The sequence below is a fragment of the Pelophylax lessonae genome (assembly GCF_965119305.1).
Source record: "Pelophylax lessonae genome assembly, chromosome: 3".
NCBI classification, from domain to species: Eukaryota; Metazoa; Chordata; class Amphibia; order Anura; family Ranidae; genus Pelophylax; species Pelophylax lessonae.
The window spans coordinates 626275554-626299968 of record NC_138770.1 but is presented as its reverse complement, the minus strand read 5'-3'; the positions used below and the strand labels follow the sequence as shown (position 1 = coordinate 626299968).

Below are 24415 nucleotides of genomic sequence, written 5' to 3'. Positions count from 1 at the left end.
GAATCTCAGTGTCTGGGGCCGCTGTCATACAGAGAGAGCCAAGACTGACCAAGATCTACAACAGATGAGAGATGATATCATACCCACACATCAAGGCTCCCCATCACCAGTGTGCCCACACAGAGCTCTCCATCACCAGTGTGCCCACACAGGGCTCCCATCACCAGTGTGCCCACACAGGGCTCCCATCACCAGTGTGCCCACACAGGGCTCCCATCACCAGTGTGCCCACACAGGGCTCCCCATCACCAGTGTACCCACACAGGGCTCCCATCACCAGTGTGCCCACACAGGGCTCCCATCACCAGTGTGCAAACACAGGGCTCCCATCACCAGTGTGCCCACACAGAGCTCTCCATCACCAGTGTGCCCACAGAGGGCTCCCATAACCAGTGTGCCCACACAGGGCTCCCATCACCAGTGTGCCCACACAGGGCTCCCCATCACCAGTGTGCCCACACAGGGCTCCCATCACCAGTGTGCCCACACAGGGCTCCCATCACCAGTGTGCCCACACAGGGCTCCCCATCACCAGTGTGCCCACACAGGGCTCCCCATCACCAGTGTACCCACACAGGGCTCCCATCACCAGTGTGCCCACACAGGGCTCCCATCACCAGTGTGCAAACACAGGGCTCCCATCACCAGTGTGCAAACACAGGGCTCCCCATCACCAGTGTGCCCACACAGGGCTCCCATCACCAGTGTGCAAACACATGGCTCCCATCACCAGTGTGCAAACACAGGGCTCCCCATCACCAGTGTGCCCACACAGGGCTCCCATCACCAGTGTGCCCACACAGGGCTCCCCATCACCAGTGTACCCACACAGGGCTCCCCATCACCAGTGTACCCACACAGGGCTCCCATCACCAGTGTGCCCACACAGAGCTCCCCATCACCAGTGTGCCCACACAGGGCTCCCCATCACCAGTGTACCCACACAGGGCTCCCATCACCAGTGTGCCCACACAGGGCTCCCCATCACCAGTGTGCCCACACAGGGCTCCCCATCACCAGTGTGCCCACACAGGGCTCCCCATCACCAGTGTGCCCACACAGGGCTCCCATCACCAGTGTGCCCACACAGGGCTCCCATCACCAGTGTGCCCACACAGGGCTCCCCATCACCAGTGTACCCACACAGGGCTCCCATCACCAGTGTGCCGACACAGAGCTCCCCATCACCAGTGTGCCCACACAGGGCTCCCATCACCAGTGTGCCCACACAGGGCTCCCCATCACCAGTGTACCCACACAGGGCTCCCATCACCAGTGTGCCCACACAGAGCTCCCCATCACCAGTGTGCCCACACAGGGCTCCCCATCACCAGTGTGCCCACACAGGGCTCCCCATCACCAGTGTGCCCACACAGGGCTCCCATCACCAGTGTGCCCACACAGGGCTCCCATCACCAGTGTGCCCACACAGGGCTCCCCATCACCAGTGTACCCACACAGGGCTCCCATCACCAGTGTGCCGACACAGAGCTCCCCATCACCAGTGTGCCCACACAGGGCTCCCATCACCAGTGTGCCCACACAGGGCTCCCCATCACCAGTGTGACCACACAGAGCTCCCCATCACCAGTGTACCCACACAGGGCTCCCCATCACCAGTGTGCCCACACAGGGCTCCCCATCACCAGTGTGCCCACACAGGGCTCCCATCACCAGTGTACCCACACAGGGCTCCCATCACCAGTGTACCCACACAGGGCTCCCCATCACCAGTGTGCCCACACAGGGCTCCCATCACCAGTGTGCCCACACAGAGCTCCCCATCACCAGTGTGCCCACACAGGGCTCCCCATCACCAGTGTGACCACACAGGGCTCCCCATCACCAGTGTGCCCCGTGATTAGCATTGCTGTTTGTCCTCTGTCAGACATTGTTTTAGGACTGATTCCCCTCTGCCCGACTCCCCAACCTCTGGCATTATTGTGTAACCTACCCCCCTGCCTGGCATTGCTCTGTGCTCAGCTCTCTTCCGTTTAGCAGTGCTGTCTGCCAGGCTCCCCTCTGTTTAGCATTGCTCTGTGCCTGGCTCCCCACTGTATGACATGAATGTGTGCCCTCCTCCCTTCTGTCTGGCATTGCTTTGTGCTTGGCTCCCTTTTGATTGCCATTACTGTTTACCCAGCCTCCCTCTGTCAGACATTGTTTTAAGACTGGCTCCCCCCTGCCCGACTCCCCATCATCTGGCATTACTGTGTAACCTACCCCTCTGCCTGGCACTGCTTAGTGGTGAGCTTCCCTCTTTTTAGCATTCCTGAATTTGGTTCCCCTCTCTCCAGCATTGCTCTGTGCCCGGCTTTCCTCCATTAGGCACTGTTCTGTGCCCAGCTCACTATATTAGTCATTCTTTGTGGATCCCCTCTGTCCGTCAGACAATGCTATGTGCCCAGCTGCTCTCCATTGGGCACTACTTGGTGCTTGGCTCCCCTCTTTCCATCAGAAATTGCTGTGTGCTCCCCTCCTCTGTCTAGCATTGCTGTGTTCCTGGCTCCTTTGTCTGGTATTGCTGTATTCCTGGCTCCCGTGTGTCTGCCTGACTTCCCACTATCTGGCATTACTGTGTGACCTACTCCCGTGCCTGGCATTGCCGCACTGTTCTGTGCCCAGCTCCCCCTCCTGAAGGCACTGTTCTGTGCCCGGCTCCCCTCCTGCAGGCACTGTTCTGTGCCCGGCTCCTCTCCATCAGGCACTGTTCTGTGCCCGGCTCCCCTCCTGCAGGCACTGTCCTGTGCCCGGCTCCCCTCCTGCAGGCACTGTCCTGTGCCCGGCTCCCCTCCTTCAGGCACTGTCCTGTGCCCGGCTCCCCTCCTTCAGGAACTGTTCTGTGCCCGGCTCCACTCCATCAGGCACCGTTCTGTGCCCGGCTCCCCTCCATCAGGCACCGTTCTGTGCCTGGCTCCCCTCCATCAGGCACTGTTCTGTGCCCGGCTCTCCTCCATCAGGCACTGTTCTGTGCCCGGCTCTCCTCCTTCAGGCACTGTTCTGTGCCCGGCTCCCCTCCATCAGGCACTGTTCTGTGCCCGGCTCTCCTCCATCAGGCACTGTTCTGTGTCTGGCTCTCCTCCATCAGGCACTGTTCTGTGCCCGGCTCTCCTCCTTCAGGCACTGTTCTGTGCCTGGCTCTCCTCCATCAGGCACTGTTCTGTGCCCGGCTCTCCTCCTTCAGGCACTGTTCTGTGCCCGGCTCTCCTCCATCAGGCACTGTTCTAGTATTGCTGTGTTCCTGGCTCTACTCTCTCCCTCTGGTATTGCTGTGTTCCTCCCTCTGGTATTGCTGTGTTCCTGGCACTCTTTTCTCTCTCTGTATTGCTGTGTTCCTGGCTCTCCTGTGTTCCTCTCTCTGGTATTGCTGCGTTCCTGGCTCTCCTCTCCCTGTATTGTTGTGTTCCTGGCTCACCTCTCTCTAGTATTGTTGTGTTCCTGGCTCTCCTCTCTCTCTGGTATTACTGTGTTCCTGGCTCTCCTCTCTCTCAGGTATTGCTGTGTTCCTGGCTCTCCTCTCTCTCTGGTATTGCTGTGTTCCTGGCTCTCCTCTCTCTGGTATTGCTGTGTTCCTGGCTCTCCTCTCTCTCTCTGGTATTGCTGTGTCCCTGGCTCTCCTCTCTCTGGTATTGCTGTGTTCCTGGCTCTCCTCCCTCTGGTATTGCTGTGTTCCTGGCTCTCTCCTCTCTGGTATTGCTGTGTTCCTGGCTCTCCTCTCTCTGGTATTGCTGTGTTCCTGGCTCTCCTCTCTCTCTCTGGTATTGCTGTGTCCCTGGCTCTCCTCTCTCTGGTATTGCTGTGTTCCTGGCTCTCCGCTCTCTCTGGTATTGCTGTGTCCCTGGCTCTCCTCTCTCTGGTATTGCTGTGCTCCTGGCTCTCATCTTCCTGGTATTGCTGTGTTCCTGGCTCTCTCCTCTCTGGTATTGCTGTGTTCCTGGCTCTCCTCTCTCTCTGGTATTGCTGTGTTCCTGGCTCTTCTCTCTCTCTCTGGTATTGCTGTGTTCCTGGCTCTTCTCTCTCTCTCTGGTATTGCTGTGTCCCTGGCTCTCCTCTCTCTCTCTGGTATTGCTGTGTCCCTGGCTCTCCTCTCTCTGGTATTGCTGTGCTCCTGGCTCTCATCTTCCTGGTATTGCTGTGTTCCTGGCTCTCTCCTCTCTGGTATTGCTGTGTTCCTGGCTCTCCTCTCTCTCTGGTATTGCTGTGTTCCTGGCTCTTCTCTCTCTCTCTGGTATTGCTGTGTTCCTGGCTCTCTCCTCTCTGGTATTGCTGTGTTCCTGGCTCTCTCCTCTCTGGTATTGCTGTGTTCCTGGCTCTCTCCTCTCTGGTATTGCTGTGTTCCTGGCTCTCTCCTCTCTGGTATTGCTGTGTTCCTGGCTCTCTCCTCTCTGGTATTGCTGTGTTCCTGGCTCTCCTCCGTTCCTCTCTCTCTCGGGTCATAGAGTTCACCCCCCCCCCCCCCCCGGTCCTCCTCTTAGCCCCCCTCCTCCGCTCTCCATCCTCCCCTCCCCCCTTCTCCTCCGCCCACACCCGCCGTGGTAGGGGAGCCCCGGGCCGGCGCACTGATCTCCTGTGTGCTGCGGCTGCGTGTCCCTGCGCCCCGAGCCGCCTCCATATTAACGAGTCCTCCCAGCCAGCCATCCCGGGGAGAGCCATGCCGGGCATGATGGACAAAGGCACCGAATTCCTGGGCAAGAGCCGCTCCAACGGCACCAAGAGCCCCTCCAACGCCGCCAACGGACATTACTCCGAGGAGAGCGGGAGCGACGACGAGCACGGGGGTAGCCTCGAACGGAGTAAATGAGCCTCGAACGAATGCTCCCCTCCCCCCCCAATCCCCGGGCTGAGTGTGAGTGTGAGTCCGTTTGGCCTTCCCCCCGCTATAGCCGTCTTCTGTTTTCCTTTTCTAGATGTGGGCATGAGGGTGGGAGCCGACTTCCAGGCCCGGATCCCGGACTACGAGCCCGGTGAGTGGCCATTTTGTGTGTGTGGTGGTAGCCTCGGTAGAGGTGGGCGGGGCTCCCGGGTGTCCGAGGCTCCCATCTGCAGAATCTTCCTCATACATTTCCGTCTATTGTGTGTGTATAAATGTGTGTGTATTTATGTGTATGTATATATATATGTGTATGTATGTGTGTATATAAATGTGTGTGTATGTGTATATATATGTATGTATGAATGTGTGTATTTATGTGTGTATATAAATGTATGTGTGTGTATATATATAAATGTATGTATGAATGTGTGTGTGTGTATGTATATATATATATATGTATATATATATATATATATATATATATATATATATATGTGTGTATGTATGAATGTGTGTGTGTATATATATATGTGTGTGTGTATTTATTTATGTATGTATATATAACGTGTATGTGTGTGTATATATATATAACGTGTGTGTGTGTATATATATATTATGTATGTATGTATGAATGTGTATATATAACGTGTATGTGTGTATATATGTATTTATGTGTGTGTGTATTTATATGTATATGTGTTTTATGTATATGTATGTGTGTGTGTGTGTGTGTATATATATATAGTGTGTGTGTATATATATATAGTGTGTGTGTGTGTGTGTGTATATATAGTGTGTATGTGTGTGTATATATATATAGTGTGTGTATGTGTGTGTATATATATATATAGTGTGTGTGTGTGTATATATATATATATAGTGTGTGTATGTGTGTATATATATATATATAGTGTGTGTATGTGTGTGTATATATATATAGTGTGTGTATGTGTGTGTATATATATATATAGTGTGTGTGTGCGCACCGTCACCACCAATCAATTGTAACATCCATCATCAGTGTCACAACCTTCGTTTTTTTTTTTTTTTTTATGGCAATTTTTCCAATAGCACTGATGTCTATGGGTGTCGTTTTCTGACGAGGCTGTCAGTGCCCTCAGATGCCATAGACAGGAGGTGACAGGTGGACCATCCAGCTGCACAATCACCTGACAGAACCGTTGTAGAATAAAAACGCACTAGGTTCAAGTATGAAGGTGACCGGACAGTCCCAGCATGGACCGTGTCCAATAGCACTAACTGGTTGCCATCAACTGATTTCTTTTTGGCCGATAGCAATTGGTTAGAGTGTCACAATCATCTGATGTCTATGGGTGTTGTTTTTTTGATGAGGCTGTCAGTGCCCTCAGACTCTATAGACAGGAGAGGACAGGCAGACCGTCCCACCACCACACAATCGCCTGTCTATGGAGTCTGAGTGCACCAACAGCCTCATTAAAAAACCAACAAACGTAGACATGTATGTCCATTTGGAATGTGACCCCCCCCAACCGATCGCTGTCAGTGGATGGGTATCAGTTACCAGTATTGGATATGGTCCATGCTGGGACTGTCCAGTCGCCTTTGTACAGGAACACGTGTGTACACCTAGTACATTTTTTCCCATGGCGGTTCTGTCAGACGGTTGTGCGGTGGCGTATTGTATGGGTTTCATGGAATAAACATGCACTAGGGCAGTGATGGGGAACCTTGGCACTCCAGATGTTTTGGAACTACATCTCCCATAATGCTCAACTACACTGAAGAGTGCATGAGCATCATGGGAAATGTATTTCCAAAACATCTGGGGTGCCAAGGTTCATCACTACACTAGGTGAATGCATGTGTTCATGTACAAATGCGACTGGACAGTCCCAGCATGGACCATGTCCATTAACAGAATCTGGTTGCCATTGCCTGTTTTCCTATTGGCTAAAGCCCCGTACACACGTACCGATTGTCGGCCGTAAATATTCGGCCGACGACCGATCGGCCGATTGTAGGCTTGTTAGTATGATTCTTCCGATAGCCGACAGCGCATTTTCGGCCGAACAGAATCTGTCGTGCAAGCATTAAAATTTTTGTTGGCCAACACCAGAACGGCCGATTGTTCGCCAGTCAGTACAGATTTCGGCCAACAGACAGCAGATTTGCAAGACTGGGCATGCTCAGAAAATAAAAAAGACAAGGAAAGTTAACCATCACATGACATCACTTCTGCAGTCGGCTGTTGTTGGCCGACAAAATTGGTGTGCAGTCTTTTGCAGTTTTCAACCGACACGACAGCCCTGGACAAAAGACGGCCGATCGTTCGGCCGACGATCGGTACGTGTGTACGGGGCTTTACAGCTATTGGTCAGAGCATCACAATCCAAATGTTCATCTGATGTCTATGGGTGTTGTTTTTTGACAAGGCTGTCAGTGCCGTCAGATGCCATAGACAGGAGGTGACAGGTGGACCATCCAGCTGCATAATCACCTGACAGAACTGTCATAGAATAAAAACGCACTAGGTTCAAGTATGAAGGTGACCGGACGGTCCCAGCATGGACCGTGTCCAATAGCATTCACTGTTTGCCATCAACTGATTTCCTATTAGTCGATAGCAATTGGTTAGAGTGTCACAATACAAATGGTTGTCTGATGTCTATGGGTGTCATTTTTGACGAGGCTGTCGGCGCTCTCAGAGGCTATAGGGAGGAGATGACCGGTGGATGATCCCACCACCACCACACAATCACCTGACAGAACTGTCATGGAGTAAAAATGTACTAGGTGAGCACACGTGTTCATGTATGAAGGTGAGCGGACAGTCCCAGCCTGGACCAGGTCCCATAACAGTAAATAATCACCACCAACTGATTTCCTATTGGTCAAGACATCTGGTAGAACGCGCAATCCAAATGATCATGTGATGTTTAAGGTTCTCATAGTTGCATGAACAAACTAAGGTCATTGGATTTTTGACAAGGAGTTTACAGGTGAGTGAGTCCCATCACCGCACAGTCACCTGACAGAACAGTCATGGAGTAAAAATGTACTAGGTGACCACACGTGTTCATGTATGAAGATAACCCGACAGCCCTAGCATGGACCGTGTCCAATAACAGTAACTGGCTGCCATTGCCTGGTTTCCTATTGGCTGACAGCAATTGGTCAGAGCATTACAATCCAAATGGCCGTCTGATGTCTATGGGCATCAGTTTTTGAGAAGGCTATCAGCGCCCTCGGCCGTCATGGACAGGGATGAGAGGCAGATTATCCCGACACACAATCTACTGTCATGGAATAAAAATGCACGAGGTGAGCACATGTGTTCATGTAAGTATTGGCCAATAGCAATCAGTCAGGGTGTCACAATCCAAATAGTCATATGATGTCATAGTTGCAGGGACTAACTAATGTCATCAGTATTGATGAGGCTATCAGCACCCTCGGCCACCATAGGAGGTGAGTGCACATATCTATGTATGAAGATCACCGGACAGTGCCAGTATGGACCGTGTCCGATAAAGGCAACTGTTTGCCACCTCCTGATTTTCTTGTTGGCTGACAACGATTGGTCAGGGTGTCCCAATCCAAATGGTCATGTGATGTCTATGGTCGTTATAGCTGCAGGGGGTCATGGGTTTTTGAAGAGGCTATCCACGCCCTCGTTTGCCATAGACAGGAAATTACAGGAGGACGCTTCTGCTGCCGCAAAATCCAAATAGTCATGTGATGTCTCTGGTTGTCGTAGTCACAAGGGACTAATTAATGTCATGATTTTCTGATGATTGGGATATGATTGATATGCACTAGGGGAGCGCACGTGTCCATGTATGAAGGTGACCAGACAGTCCCAGCATGGACCGTGTCCCATAACGGTAACTAGTCACCACCAACTAATTTCCTGTTGGTCAGGGGATCTGGCAGAACACGCTATCCAAATGGTCATGTGATGTCTAAGGTTGTTGTAGTTGCAGGGACTAACTAAGGTCATTGGTTTTTGACAAGGCTATCAGCACCCTCGGCTGCCAAAGACGGGAGATGACAGTTGCCTGACAGAACATGGCATAAAAAATTCACTAGGTGAATGCATGTGTTCATGTACAAGGGGGACCTGACACTCCTGTCCACAGATCTGTTTCCATTAGCGGTAAGTGGTCACCACTGACTGATTTCCTATTGGCAGACAGCAATTGGTCAGGGCATCACTATACAAATTGTTGCGGGGGACTAATTAATGTCATCGTTTTTTCATCAAAGATGCTAGCAGCTGCCATAGAAGATGACAGGTGGACACTTCTGCCACCTGCACAGTACAAATGGTCATGTGATGCCGGTGTTAGTCGTGGTTGTGGAGGACGAATTAAAAAAAAGTGGAACTAAACTGTCCTATCCTTTTCCATCAAGGAAGCTGCCATCTTAGCTTCTGTTTGATCTGTAACTGCCATGGTGCTGCACATGGTGATCAGTTATCACACCAGCTATTTTGATGGTTTGACAGTTTTGGTTCTAAATGTGACAGTTACATTGCCAGCATGCCAGGAATATAACTATTTTTTGAAACCGTTAAGTTGATGGGCTTGGTTCTGCTTTTAATGTCATTGTTTTTTTAATGAGGGTATTGGCGGCCACCATAGACTGGAGATGAGACTACCACCATACAATCGCCTAACAGAACCACTAACTGGTTGCCACCCACTGATTTCCTATTGACCAACAGCGATCAGTTGGGGCATTACAGCCTAAATCAGTGATGGCGAACCTTGGCACCCCAGATGTTTTGAAACTACATTTCCCATGATGCTTATGCACTCTGCAGTGTAGTGGAGCATCATGGGAAATGTAGTTCTAAAACATCTGGGGTGCCAAGGTTCGCCATCACTGGCCTAAATGATTGTTTGGTCGTCATAGTTGAAGGGGACAAATGTCATTGGTTTTCTACAAGGATGTCTGCCCTCAGCCACCAAAAAAAACAAAAAAAAGGAGATAATTGGTGGATGATCCCACCATTGCACAATCTGAATAATCATGTGATATCTGTGACCGTCATAGTTGCAGAGGCTAATAAAGATAAACTGCAGTCTGCTCACATAATTTGTAATAAAAACATATTTGCCATCCTAAAGCTTCCCTCCGACCACATTGCATATTATTTTATATACAGTGGGTACGGAAAGTATTCAGACCCCCTTAAATTTTTCACTCTTTGTTATATTGCAGCCATTTGCTAAAATCATTTAAGTTCATTCTTCTTCCTCATGAATGTACACATAGCACCCCATACTGACAGAAAAACACAGAATTGTTGACATTGTTGCAGATTTATTAAAAAAGAAAAACTGAAATATCACATGGTCCTAAGTATTCAGACCCTTTGCTGTGACACTCATATATTTAACTCAGGTGCTTTCCATTTCTTCTGATCATCCTTGAGATGGTTCTACACCTTCATTTGAGTCCAGCTGTGTTTGATTATACTGATTGGACTTGATTAGGAAAGCCACACACCTGTCTATATAAGACCTTCCAGATCACAATGCATGTCAGAGCAAATGAGAATCATGAGGTCAAAGGAACTGCCTGAAGAGCTCAGAGACAGAATTGTGGAAAGGCACAGATCTGGCCAAGGTTACAAAAAGATTTCTGCTGCACTTAAGGTTCCTAAGAGCACAGTGGCCTCCATAATCCTCAAATGGAAGACGTTTGGGACGACCAGAACCCTTCCTAGAGCTGGCCGTCCGGCCAAACTGAGCTATCGGGGGAGAAGAGCGTTGGTGAGAGAGGTAAAGAAGAACCCAAAGATCACTGGCTGAGCTCCAGAGATGCAGTCAGGAGATGGGAGAAAGTTGTAGAAAGTCAACCATCACTGCAGCCCTCCACCAGTCAGGGCTTTATGGCAGAGTGGCCTGACGGAAGCCTCTCCTCAGTGTAAGACACATGAAAGCCCGCATGGAGTTTGCTAAAAAACACCTGAAGGACTCCAAGATGGTGAGAAATAAGATTCTCTGGTCTGATGAGACCAAAATAGAACTTTTTGGCCTTAATTCTAAGCGGTATGTGTGGAGAAAACCAGGCACTGCTCATCACCTGGCCAATACAGTCCCAACAGTGAAGCATGGTGGTGGCAGCATCATGCTGTGGGGGTGTTTTTCAGCTGCAGGGACAGGACGACTGGTTGCAATTGAGGGAAAGATGAATGCGGCCAAGTACAGGGATATCCTGGACAAAAACCTCCAGAGTGCTCTGGACCTCAGACTGGGCCGAAGGTTTACCTTCCAACAAGACAATGACCCTAAGCACACAGCTAAAATAAGGAAGGAGTGGCTTCACAACAACTCCGTGACTGTTCTTGAATGGCCCAGCCAGAGCCCTGACTTAAACCCAATTGAGCATCTCTGGAGAGACCTAAAAATGGCTGTCCACCAACGTTTACCATCCAACCTGACAGAACTGGAGAGAATCTGCAAGGAGGAATGGCAGAGGATCCCCAAATCCAGGTGTGAAAGACTTGTTGCATCTTTCCCAAAAAGACTCCTGGCTGTATTAGATCAAAAGGGGGCTTCTACTAAATACTGAGCAAAGGGTCTGAATACTTAGGACCATGTGATATTTCAGTTTTTATTTTTTAATAAATCTGCAACAATGTCAACAATTCTGTGTTTTTCTCTCAGTATGGGGTGCTATGTGTACATTCATGAGGAAGAAGAATGAACCTAAATGATTTTAGCAAATGGCTGCAATATAACAAAGAGTGAAAAATTTAAGGGGGTCTGAATACTTTCCGTACCCACTGTATACTGTGATTCTGTACACTACACACACACTGCTCAAAAAAAAATTAAAGGAACACTTTTTTTAATCAGAGTATAGCATCAAGTCAAGTAAACTCCTGGGATATCAATCTGGTCAGTAAAGTAGCAGAGGGGGTTAACAACAGGTGCACTAGATAAGCAACAATGAGACAACCGCCAAAACAGGAATGGATTTACAGGTGGAGGCCACTGACCTTTTTTTTCCCCTACTGACATTTTTCACTAACTTTGCACTTGGCTAGGGTCAGTGTCCCTACTGGTAGGTAGCATGAGGTGATATCTGGACCCCACAGCGGTTGCACAGGCAGTCCAACTCCTCCAAGATGGCACATCAGTACGTGCCATTGCCAAATAATTTTCCGTGTCTCCCAGCACAGTCTCAGGAGCATGGAGGAGATTCCAGGAGACAGGCAGTTACTCTCAGAGAGCTGGACAGGATGAGGACTGCCAGAGCCCTACAAAATGACCTCAGGCCACTGGTGTGAATGTCTTTGACCAGACAATAAGAAACAGACTTCATGAGGGTTGCCTGAGGGCCCAACATTCTCTAGTGGGCCGTGTGCTCACTGGCCAGCGCCGATTGGCATTGAACACCAGAATTGGCAGGTCCGTCACTGGTGCCCCGTGCTTTTCACAGATGAGAGCAGGTTCACCCTGAGCACATGTGACAGATGTGAAAGGGTTTAGAGAAGCCATGGGAAAGTTATGCTGCCTGTAACATTGTTCAACATGACCGGTTTGGTGGTGGGTCAGTGATGGTCTGGGGGGGCATATTCACGAGGGACACACAGATCTCTACAGCCTAGAATGGCACCCTGACTGCCATTAGGTATCGGGATGAAATCCTTGGACCCATTGTCAGACCCTACGCTGGTGCAGTGGGTCCTGGATTCCTCCTGGTGCATGACAATGCTCGGCATCATGTGAGGAGAGTATGCAGCCAGTTCCTGGAGGATGAAGGAATTGATACCATTGAATGGCCCCCACGATCGCCTGACCTAAAGCTAATAGAACACCTCTGGGACATTTTGTTTCAGTCCATCTGATCTCGTCAGGTTACAGTACATCTCAGTCTGTTCAGGAGCTCAGTGATGCCCTGATCCAGATCTGAGAGGAAATGCCCCAGGACGCCATCCGTTGTCTCAATAGGAGCATGCTCCAACGTTGTCAGGCATGCATACAAGCATGTGGGGGCCATACAAACTACTGAGTACTATTTTGAGTTGCTGCAATGAAATTTCAACAAAATGGACTAGCCTGCTGCATAATTTTTTCGCTTTGATTTTCAGAGTGTCTTTGAATTCAGCCCTCTGTAGGGTGATAATTTTCATTTCCATCAAACGATGTGGCATCCTTTCATTCCTAACACATTACCCAGTCCATATCAGTATAGATATCCAGCATAAATTCTTTTATCCCATTGCGATATGATGTGTTTTTAAAGTGTTCCTTTAATTTTTTTGAGCTGTTTGTGTATGTATATGCGTGTGTGTATGTATATGTGTATATATATATATATATACACACACACACACACAGTATCTCACAAAAGTGAGTACACCCCTCCCTCACATTTTTGTAAATATTTTATTTTCTTTTTTGTGACAACACTAAAGAAATGACACTTTGCTACAATGTAAAGTAGTGAGTGTACAGCTTGTATAACTGTAAATTTGCTGTCTCCTCAAATTAACTCAACACACAGCCATTAATGTCTAAACCCCTTTCAACAAAAGTGAGTACATCCCTAAGGCTCCATGTACACGGGACGCTGGAAATGGCCGTTTAGGAGCAGTTGGGCGTTTTTTTCAGAAGCCCCTGAACCCATCTACATTTTATCTTATCTGTCCATGTACACCAGGTCGTTTACAGTCATTTGCAGGCAGTTGCGTTCAGGGACTGTTTTTAGAAAAGCAATTATTTGCGTTCGGACGTGTGTTTCCCGGCGTTTCAAATGCACAAACGCGTCTGAACGTGTCTGAACGCGATGACTCGCGTTTAGCGTTCGCGTTTTTCCATTTTAAAGGGGAATAATTTTTTTGACCTCTAGGAATGCTTCTAAACGCAAACGCCCGCAAACTCTGCTAAACGCCCGCTAAACGCGGGTACAAACGCGACCGAACGGACGTTTCAAACGTCCTAAAAATTCCAGCATTCAAAGGGACTTTTAACAACGTCCCGTGTACATGGAGCCTTAGTGAAAATGTCCAAATTTGGCCCAGTTAGCCATTTTCCCTCCATGGTGTCATGTGACTCGTTAGTGTTATGAGGTCTCAGGTGTGAATGGGGAGCAGGTGAGGTAAATTTGGCGTTATGGCTCTCACTCTCTCATACTGGTCACTGGAAATTCAACATGGCACCTCATGGCAAAGAACTCTCTGAGGATCTGAAAAAAAGAATTGTTACTCTATATAAAGATGGCCTAGGATATAGGAAGATTGCCAAGACCCTGAAACTGAGCTGCAGCAAGGTGGACAAGAACATACAACAGTTTAATGGGACAGGTTCAACTCAGAACAGGCTTCGCCATGGTCGACCAAAGAAGTTGAGTGCACATGCTCAGCGTCATATCCAGAGGTTGTCTTTAGAAAATAGACGTATGAGTGCTGCCAGCATTGCTGCAGAGTTTGAAGGGGTGGGGGGTCAGCCTGTCAGTGCTCAGATCATACGCCTCACTGCATCAAATTGGTCTGCACGGCTGTCGTCCCAGAAGGAAGCCTCTTCTAAAGATGATGCTCAAGAAAGCCCACAACCTGTTTGCTGAAGACAAGCAGACTAAGTACATGGATTACCTGAACAATGTCCTGTGGTCTAATGAGACCAAGATAAACTTTTTTGGTTCAGATGGTGTCAAGCGTATGTGATGGCAACCAGGTGAGGAGTACAAAGACAAGTGTGTCTTGTCTACAGTCAAGAATGGTGGTGGGAGTGTCATGGTCTGGGGCTGTATGAGTGCTGCTGGCACTGGGGAGTTACAGTTCATTGAGGAAACCATGAATGCCAATATGTACTGTCACTTACTGAAGCAGAGCATAATCCCCTCCCTTTGGAGACTGGGCTGTGGGGCAGTAATCCAACATAACGACCCCAAACACACCTCCAAGACGACCACTGCCTTGCTAAAGAAGCTGAGGGTAAAGGTGATGGACTGGCCAAGCATGTCTCCAGACTTAAACTATTGAGCATCCTCAAATGGAAGGTGGAGGAGCGCAAGGTCTCTAACATCCACCAGCTCCGTGATGTCGTCATGGAGGAGTAGAAGAGGACTCTACTGGCAACCTGTGAAGCTCTGGTGAACTCCACAGCCCAATTGCTGGAAAATAATGGTGTCCACACAAAATATTGACGCTTTGGGCCCAATTAGGATATTTTCACTTAGGGGTGTACTCACTTTTTTTTGCCAGCAGTTTAGACATTAATGGCTGTGTGTTGAGTTAAATTGAGAGGACAACACTTTTACACTGTTATACAAGCTGTACACTCACTACTTTACATTGTAGCAAAGTATAATTTCTTCAGTCTTGTCATATGAAAAGATATAATAAAATATTTACAAAAATGTGAGGGTGTGCTCACTTTTCTGAGATACTGTGTGTGTGTGTCAGACACACTCACACCACTGACTGCTTGCCTGCACATTTCTACCCTCTTAATGGATACTCATGCATCTCTGCAGTCTCCTGTTATCTCTGCCCTCATCTAGCCCCTCCAGCTCTGCAGTTCTCATTGGCTCTCCTATGATTCATCCCTCCTCCCTTGCTGGCAAGCTGTCACGAGAGAGAGAGCTGTGCATGATGTCATTAGCCTAGGCTAATTATCAGACAAGAAGCTGGAAGTGGGCTGTGTAAGGTATTTACTGTCCGAACAAAATGTTTTACTATTTAAAGTAAAAACAACAAGGGCAGAGGATTAATTAGATGGAAAGATGAAAAAATGACTGAAGAGCTACTTTAATGTCCTCAGTTTTTCGACCAGGGTGTTGATGGCCTCCAAAGATAAAGGATGACAGGTGGACAATCCTACCACCACACAATTTCCTGAAAAAAGCACTTGATGGACACAAACGTTCTCCGCTGGTGAAACAGTAGCGATCATCCAAGAGATTCCATTTTGAATGTTATATAATTTATTTATTTTTTTCTCCCCATCACGGGTTTGTACCGGTCCCACTGTGTCTGTAGACTCACATCCAACTGTTATTACTCAGGAGGTCCAGTAGTTATGCTCCTGTGTGTTTACAGGGACTATTGGTTTTCTATTCTATGCATTTGGGTAAATAACCTTCTGCAAGCAGCTCCCTCCCTAAATACCTGCCTGAGCCCAATCTTGATCCAGTATGTGCATGAGAGCGGAGGCTCTCTGCTTTCTCTCTCCTCATTGGCTCAGACACAGTGGTGGGAGCCAGTGGCTCCTGCTGCTGTCAATCACAGCCAGAGAGGAGGGAGCAGCGGGTGGAACTGAGCTACACTCTACATGTCTTGTGAACATTCAGAGCCAGCTCAGGAGCGAGCATGCACCAGTGCCCTAGGGGCACTCAGTGGGGAAATAGGAGTCAGGAGCGCCGGCGAGGGACCCGAGAAGAGGAGTATCTGGGCTGCTCTGTGCAAAACCATTACACAGAGCAGGTAAGTTTACCATGTTTGTTATTTTTTAAAAAATAAAAAAATGTGGCTTTGCAATTACTTTTAATGTCTGCCTGACAGCCAAAGGATTGTCCAGCAACAGCAATCCACCTGCATAGTGTAAATAGTATTTGTTCTGTCTGGCTGGTCTCTATTATATTAGAATATGCTATTCTTATGCAAAAGAGGTCTACTATACACCTCACACTGCAGCAGACTTCATTTCAACTCCTATTTCTTATATTTTATATTGATAGATGAAGAATTAGACCTTGGACTGTCAACATTAGGCTGCCCATTGATATTCGAGCATGGTGGTCAATCACAATAGTATCACAATAGAAGCTTATTTTTTTGTGTGTTGAACATTGCTTCAAGTTAACCAGCCCATTCAAAATGAATGATTTGTAATGTATCTCAGCTCATGAAAATGTCAGTCCTGCTGGTTTTTTACACACACTTAAGGGAAGTGGGAGATTATCAGCTGCATTGTTGGTGTCAGTGGCAGGAATAGTGTCTTCCAACCCTGGTGTCAGTGACTTCAATATGTGCCGTTAACCTCCAGCTTTGGTGTTGGTGTTCACCATAATAAACCCCAGCATTGGTGTCAGTGACCTCCATAATAACTGCCAGCACTGGTGTCAGTGAAATCCATAATACCCCCAGCCCTGGTGTGGGTGAACTCCATTATGACCCCCAGTACTGGTGTGGGTGAACTCCATAATGACCCCCAGCACTGGTGTGGGTGAACTCCATTATCACCCCCAGCACTGGTGTGGGTGAACTCCATAATGACCCCCAGCACTGGTGTGGGTGAACTCCATAATGACCCCCAGCACTGGTGTGGGTGAACTCCATAATGACCCCCAGCACTGGTGTCGGTGAACTCCATAATTACCTCCAGCACTGGTGTCGGTGAACTCCATAATGACCCCCAGCATTGGTGTCAGTGAATTCCATAATGACCCCCAGCATTGGTGGATGCTTAGACATAGAGATTCTCCATTGTAAGCTGCTGCTCTGGGCTGCCATGTGAATTCCAGTTGTTGGGGGCAATACAAGCTGTTGATTAAATGCTGAAGGTAGCAACTGCACACCGGAGGGATCACTGGTGTCCACGTTTTTTTCTATGGGATATCCACAAGCTTGACATATGACTAAGCCCTATTGAGTGAAACGCGTTGTAGGGGCAATTCTAAGGTGCGGATTGTTTGTGTCAAGCTTGTTGATATCCCATGCAAATAACGTGACACTAATGATCCCTCCAGTGTGTGCGGTAGTTTCCTCTTTTCAACCCCAACATTGGTGTCAGTGACTGTAGTAATAACCCCCAATACGGTGGTTAATGCTAGTGCCATTTAAAACCCCCTTTGTTGGTCAGTGGCAATGCTGTTAACCCCCACCTCCATATTTTATGTTTAGTGACAGGGTATTTAAAGTGGTTGTAAAGCCTTCCATGTACCCAGTGAAGTGACTGGCCTCAGGTGATACACAGAGATTAAAGAAATCCTCTACTACGTCTGTTGTACCTGTTTATCTATATGTTGTACCTGTTTCTCTTCTCTACAGCTGTTCAAAGTTCAGAGTTTTTATAATGCTTGTCTGAGCTTTCAGAAAGCAGGGTGCTGAAGTTGCACTCTGCAAAGCTCAATGAGGGGAGCTCTGAGAGCTGATTGGAGGGAAGAGACACCCCCACCTTCAGGCAGCAACCAAGAACAGAGCTGAGGCTGTCTGTCAGCTGGAGGCCCCTCCCCGTCACAATTTTTCTATCAGTGTCTGGAAAGCTTGTCAGAAGTGATTCATGCAGATAGCCGACTGAAATGACACTTAGTGCTCAGGATTGAGACAAGTACATACTGTAGAGGGATATGCTTTGTTCATATTTCATCTCTGAGGTGTACAATCACTTTAGTCTAGCTAGGTATTTACTTACCAGATCACACATATTGGCACTGACCTCTCTGATAACGTTGGACTTTACTTCTGCTGTTTGGGACAGATCACTCCTCCTGACAGTAATGGCTTTAGTTCATTGTTGGTTGCATTATGTAGAGAGCATCCCAACTGCAGGCATCCCCCTAATTAAAGCGGAGTTCCGGGCACAGAAAACATTTTTCAGTGAACATACTCCCGGGACAGTCAGGGCTAGTACATTCCACAATGGATAGCCTCTGATCTGTCCCGGTTCACACTTACCTGCAAGATGAAATACTCACTTATAAAATTTCTTCCACAGCGTTGCCATCTCTCTTGTGGGCAGCTGAAGCCAGCGCGGTCCTCTTCTGCGTCTTCTTCCGCGTCCTCTTCTCCCAGAATGCGCCTGCACCGGCCCCTCTCGTCACTTCCGGTACGGTGCCGCATTCCTCCACAGCTTCTGGGCATGCCCAGAAGCTGTTTAGCAGGGGAATGCGGCGTCGCCCCGGAAGTGACGAGCGGGGCCGGTGCCGTCGCATTGATTCCTGGGAACGATGACGTTCAGCTCCCAGGAATCATCGCAAGACAGGAAGTGACGGCGGAGCCGCGGCGCTGAGGGAGGAAGTACACACAAAAGATCGATTTTGTGCCCGGAACTCTGTTAATACTGTGATGTTTTCATTTATTAGGAAAAATAAATGTATTTTGAAAACCAAGCAAGTATACTACTTAAAAAGCATTCCTTTAATTGTTTGATCAGGGTATAGCAAATTAAACTCCTGGGATATTGATCTGGTCAGTTAAGTAGCAGAGAGGGTTGTTATCAGTTTCAGCTGCTTTGGTGTTAATGAATTTAACAACAGGTGCACTAGATCAGTGTTTCTCAACTCCGGTCCTCAGGGCACACTAACAGGCCAGATTTTAAGTATCACCTTGGGGAGATGCAGACTAGAACACTGCAATCACTGAGCAGCAAATGATATCACCTGTGATGTTTTTCAGTTTTCTTGCAAACCTGGCCTGTTAGTGTGCCCCGAGGACCGGAGTTGAGAAACACTGCACTAGATGCACAACATGAGACAACTCCAAAACAGAATGGTTTTACAGGTGGAGACCACTGACATTTTTTTCCCTTCTCATTTTTTCTGACTGTTTTACATTCGTTTTGCATTTGGCTAGGGTCAGTGTCACTACTGGTAGCATGAGGCAATACCTGGACCCTATAGAGGTTACACAGGCAGTTTAACTCCTCCAGGATGGCACATCGATACGTGCCATTGCCAGAAGGTTTGCTGTGTCTCCCAGCACAGGCTCGAAAGCATTGAGGAGATTCCAGGAGACAGGCAGTTACTCTAGGAGAGCTGGACAGGGTCATAAAAGGTCCTTAACCCATCAACAGGACCGTTATCTACTTATCTGAGGAGGCATATCTTTGGAGGGATGCACAGACCTCTAGAGGCTAGACAATGGCACCCTGATTGCCATTAGGTATCCAGATTAAATCCTTGGACCCATTGTCATGCTGGAGCAGTGGGTCCTGGTTTCCTCCTGGTGCGCGACAATGCCCTGCCCCATGTGGCGAGAGTATGCAGCCAGTTCCTGGATGATGAAGGAATTGATAGCATTGAATGGCCCCCACGCTTGCCTAAATCCAATAGAGAACCTCTGGGACATTATGTTTCGGTACATCTGACACCTCCAGGTTACACTTCAGTCTGTTCAGGAGCTCAGTGATGTCACATTAGCAGCATGCCCCATTGTTGTCAGGCATGCATACAAGAGTTGCTGCAGTGAAATTTCAGCAAAATGGACTAGCCTGCTGCATCATTTTTTCACTTTGATTTTCGGGGTGTCATTGAATTCAGCCCTCTGTAAGTTGATAATTTTAATTTCCATCAAATGATGTGGCATCCTTTTCGTTCCTAACACATTACCCAGTCCATATCAGTATAGATATCCAGCATGATATTTTTCCCCATTGAGAGCTGATGTGTTTTCAAAGTGTTTGAGCAGTGTACATTCTTGAATTTGTCTACATAGCTACTTCGTATAGAGCTGTACAGAGCATTACATAGATTGGGAAAAGATGGGCCAACACATAGTAGCCAGTCAGGTTCTGCTTCTGTGTAGATGCTGACGGGGAGTGAGCAGAGAAATTACCTAATCTCTATACTGCTGCTCATCATGGTCCAGCCAGTTGGTGAGTATGTGTTGTGACCAGTGTTCTTACTAAGCTACGCTCCTGCTGAAATTGAGGTCCGCGATCTGGCTGTGATGTCTGCTAGGGATGTATCGCAAAACTATTTTTACTGAATTATAAATCCTTTTGCAAGTAAAAAATTATGATGTAGGTACTTCAGCTGTGTCTTTGTCTAGTTGTTTAGAGTCCAGTTTTAAATGAAAGTGATCGTAAAGGTCTTACTATTTATTTAAAATGACAAACATTATACTTACAGTTTTGCACAGAGCAGCCTCACCAGCGCTCCTAGCTCCTCCTCCCTGCCTAATGCCCCCATAGCAAGCTGCTTGCTTTGGGGGCACTTGTGCAGGCTCATTCCTGAGCCCATTGACACACAGAGTGTGGCTTGCCCCCCCCCCCCCCCCCTCAGGTCCCTCAGTGATCCTCTTCAGGCACTGGGTGGCTAATAACTCCTGCACATGCACACTGTCATCCCTGACACTGGACCGTTCCTGCCATAGGAGCCAGAGTGTACACTGCATAGTAAATGCGCTGTACAATTAACACAGGAGAAAATGCCGTGGAAAAAAAGAAAATGTTTTTTGGCAAAATAGAATTTTGAATGTCTCTTCTGCCAAAAAACTACCCCCTAGCATTTACTTTTTTTTTATTTTTGAAGTTTCATTCCACTTTTAATTCAAGTTCCTATCACATATTGGCTTTGGATGTTCACTGAGCTTGCAAGGTGTTGCAGCATTGTACTGTGGTCCACAACAGCATTGGTTTGCATAGTTTAACTGTGGAACATTGCATAGCCACTTAACGACTGCCCTATAGCAGATTTACTGCTACACAGCGGCTGTGCAGAATCATGTACTGTATGTATACAGGATTCTGCACTTCTGGGCAGGGCCGGTGCAAGGATTTTTGACACCCTAGGCGAAATCAAATTTTGCCGCCCCCCCGTGACTGCACCCCTTTCCCCTGCCCATGTATACGGTGTAGGTGGCAGGGGTCAGGAGTGTGTAATGCACAGAATGCAGGGTTGCGGGGCACGCTACATAAAGAGTGCAGGGTGCTCTTCGGACTGATTGCAGGGTTGAGGGGTGCACTAGGTACTGAGGGGGAGGAGAGGAGGGGTGGATGGAAAGGGGGGAAGTGGATGGAGGGGAGTGGATGGAGAGGAGGAGGAGGATGGTGGATGGAGAGGGGGGGGGTGGATGGATGGAGAGGAGGGGGGGTGGATGGATGGAGAGGGGGGGGGAGAGGGGGTGGATGGATGCAGAGGAGGGGGGGAGAGGGGGTGGATGGATGCAGAGGAGGTGGGGAGAGGGGGATGGATAGATGCAGAGGAGGTAGGGAGAGGGGGGTGGATGGATGCAGAGGAGGTGGGGAGAGGGGGATTGATGGATGGAGAGGAGAGGGGGATGGATGGAGGGGAGAGGGGGTGGATGGATGGATGCAGAGGAGGTGGGGAGAGGGGGATGGATGGAGAGGAGGGGGGATGGATGGATGGAGAGGAGGGGGGGTGGGTGGATGGATGGATGGAGAGAAGGGGGGGGAGAGGGGGGTGGATGGATGGAGAGGAGGGGGGGAGAGGGGGGTGTATGGATGGAGGGGGGGAGAGGGGGTGGATGGATGGATGCAGAGGAGGTGGGGAGAGGGGGATGGATGGAGGGAGAGGGGGGTGGATGGATGGATGCAGAGGAGGTGGGGAAAGGGGGATGGATGGAGAGGAGGGGGGTGGATGGATGGAGAGGAGGGGGTGGATGGATGAATGGAGAGGAGGGGGGAGAGGGGGTGAATGGATGGATGCAGAGGAGGTGGGGAGAGGGGGCGGATGGATGGATGGAGAGGAGAGGGGGGTGGATGGATGGAGGAGGGGGGAGAGGGGGTGGATGGATGGATGGAGGGGAGGGGGGTGGATGGATGGGTGCAGAGGAGAGGGGGGTGGATGGATGGAGAGGGGGATGGATGGAGGAGGGGGGGAGAGGGGGGTGGATGGATGGAGAGGAGGGGGGGAGAGGGGGTGGATGAATGGAGAGGGGGGTGGATGGATGGATGGAGAGGAGGGGGGGATGGATGGATGCAGAGGAGAGGGGGGTGGATGGATGGAGAGGGGGTGGATGGATGGAGGGGAGGGGGTGGATGGAGAGGAGGGAAGTGAGAGAGACCCCTGCACTGTCTGCAGCCCCTGTCTGTAGGAAGGTGTATGTGACACAGACAGTACAGTACCTTCCATAACAGCAGTGGGCAGGTCCCATTCTCGTAGCTGGCTGAGGAGTGAGGACAGGTCGTGGAGCTGCTTTTCCAGGGGATCCGTTTACAGGTAGATGCAGCTGTCCATGGGTGGCTGCCAGCACTTCCTTCCTGCCCATCCTCGTTCTTCAGCCCCCAGCAGCCTGTCCATCCGTCCTGGGAGGTCCCGCTCTCGCTGCTCTTCCTCCCCGCCGCCGCTGCCTCCTGGAGCCGGGTGGAGCCTGCCCTGAACTGCTATTGGCTGCACGGCTTCAAACACTTACTCACTCAGGCTCAGCTCAAAAGCGCCCAGGCGGGCGCCAGCACAGCGCAGCATGAGGGGCACCTCCCGCACCCACCAGTCCATACTTAGTCAGAGACCAGGTTCAGCAGGCAGGATGCTGGTGCCCCCTGCTGAGTTGCGCCCTAGGCGACTGCCTGGGTCGCTTTACAGGTAGCGCCGGCCCTGCTTCTGGGTAGGGGCCGCTTTGCGTGCGCACCTTCTGCAGTTATTTGTCACAGCAGAAGTCAATCAGCGGGTGCCAGTGAATGGATGTCTGCCGGCACCCGTTGATCACCAAGAAGAGAGGCTGGATAGAGCTCTGCCTATCTAAACACATAATACCCCCCCACATGACCCCTTTTTGGAAAGAAGACATTTAAAAAAATTTTTTTTTTTTTTTACATAATGTCACCTCTGCAGTATAGCGTCGTCATATAACTGGTGTGGCAGTGAGCAGGGACACTGACTAGTGACAGTATGTTAAAAAAAAAATTACATTACACAGTGAATTTCACTGCTATAAACTAGAATTTTTACTGAATGAAATAGATTTATACAGTTTGTATTGTTGTGATTAGCTGTGATTGGCCACAGCTAATCACATTATACAGATGGGCTGTGATTGACCCTGCTTGTACCTTGTGATGACTGGGACCAATCACAGCTAACAACACAATGGTACACAATGAATGACCCCTTTGGAAGAGTTCCCCTATATTAGTGTTCTGAAGTCAATCCAAAATGTGAGATTTTCTTTGATTTTCAATTTCGAGAGAGTGAATCTCTCTAACAGAGGCACAGACAGCATAGAAAAAAAAACTTGAAGGTGTTTTATTCCCTCTTCACTCTATCCAAAACTAAAAAAGAAATAAAAAGTTTTGAGTTTTAATTACAATTCAAACACTAGTGAATTAAACTCTCACCTGATGGTGGCCATATAGTTGTGGCACCAACGGCACTTTGCAGAACCAGTGGCATAGGATCCATGGAGCCTCTCCTCCTATTGGTAAGTAACCACTGACCATAAAAACCCTTGTTAGCTGTCTGAAATGTGGGGGTGTTCTTTCCACTAACCACCAATGATAGAATCATTCTCCCCATTGTCCCCCAATGTATGGGGGCACTACACTAACCACCGATCTAATAGGCATTCTTCCCAATAACCATCAGTGTAACAGGCCGTTCTTTCCACTGATCCACCAGCGTAAGGGAACCATCCGTAATTAAAGCGGAGTTCCACTCGTTTTTGTGTTTATTAAAAGTCAGCAGCTACAAAAGGTGTAGCTGCTGACTTAATAAACACATACTTACCTGTCCCAGGATCCAGCGATGCGGCCGCCCGAAGCCTCTTCTCTCCTTTCCTCCTTCTCTCGGCAGCGCTGGCATCTCTAGTGTGGGCACTCGGCTGTGACATGACAGCTTGCAGCTTTACACTGCACATGCGTGAGTCGCGCTGCACATTGTGAATGGCGGGCAATCTTCTGGGACCTCTGACATGTCCCAGAAGGTTGCAGGGAGGGAGGGGGAGAGGAGAACTTCTGTTCGAGCCGCCTAGGTGGGCTAAGC

At 48.9% G+C, this 24415-nt stretch overlaps 1 protein-coding gene across 1 annotated transcript in view; it reads left to right on the top strand.

Moving 5' to 3' along the window:
- Nucleotides 1-4548: 4548 nt before the first annotated feature.
- The window catches only part of RCOR3 (REST corepressor 3), a 113835-nt gene continuing 93968 nt past the window's right edge, over nucleotides 4549-24415 (top strand). Inside the window, exons 1-2 of the mRNA XM_082249766.1 lie at nucleotides 4549-4778; nucleotides 4908-4964. Of these exons, the coding sequence (XP_082105892.1) occupies nucleotides 4652-4778; nucleotides 4908-4964 (184 nt within the window). The 5' untranslated portion in view covers nucleotides 4549-4651. The remainder of the gene's footprint in view (nucleotides 4779-4907; nucleotides 4965-24415) is intronic.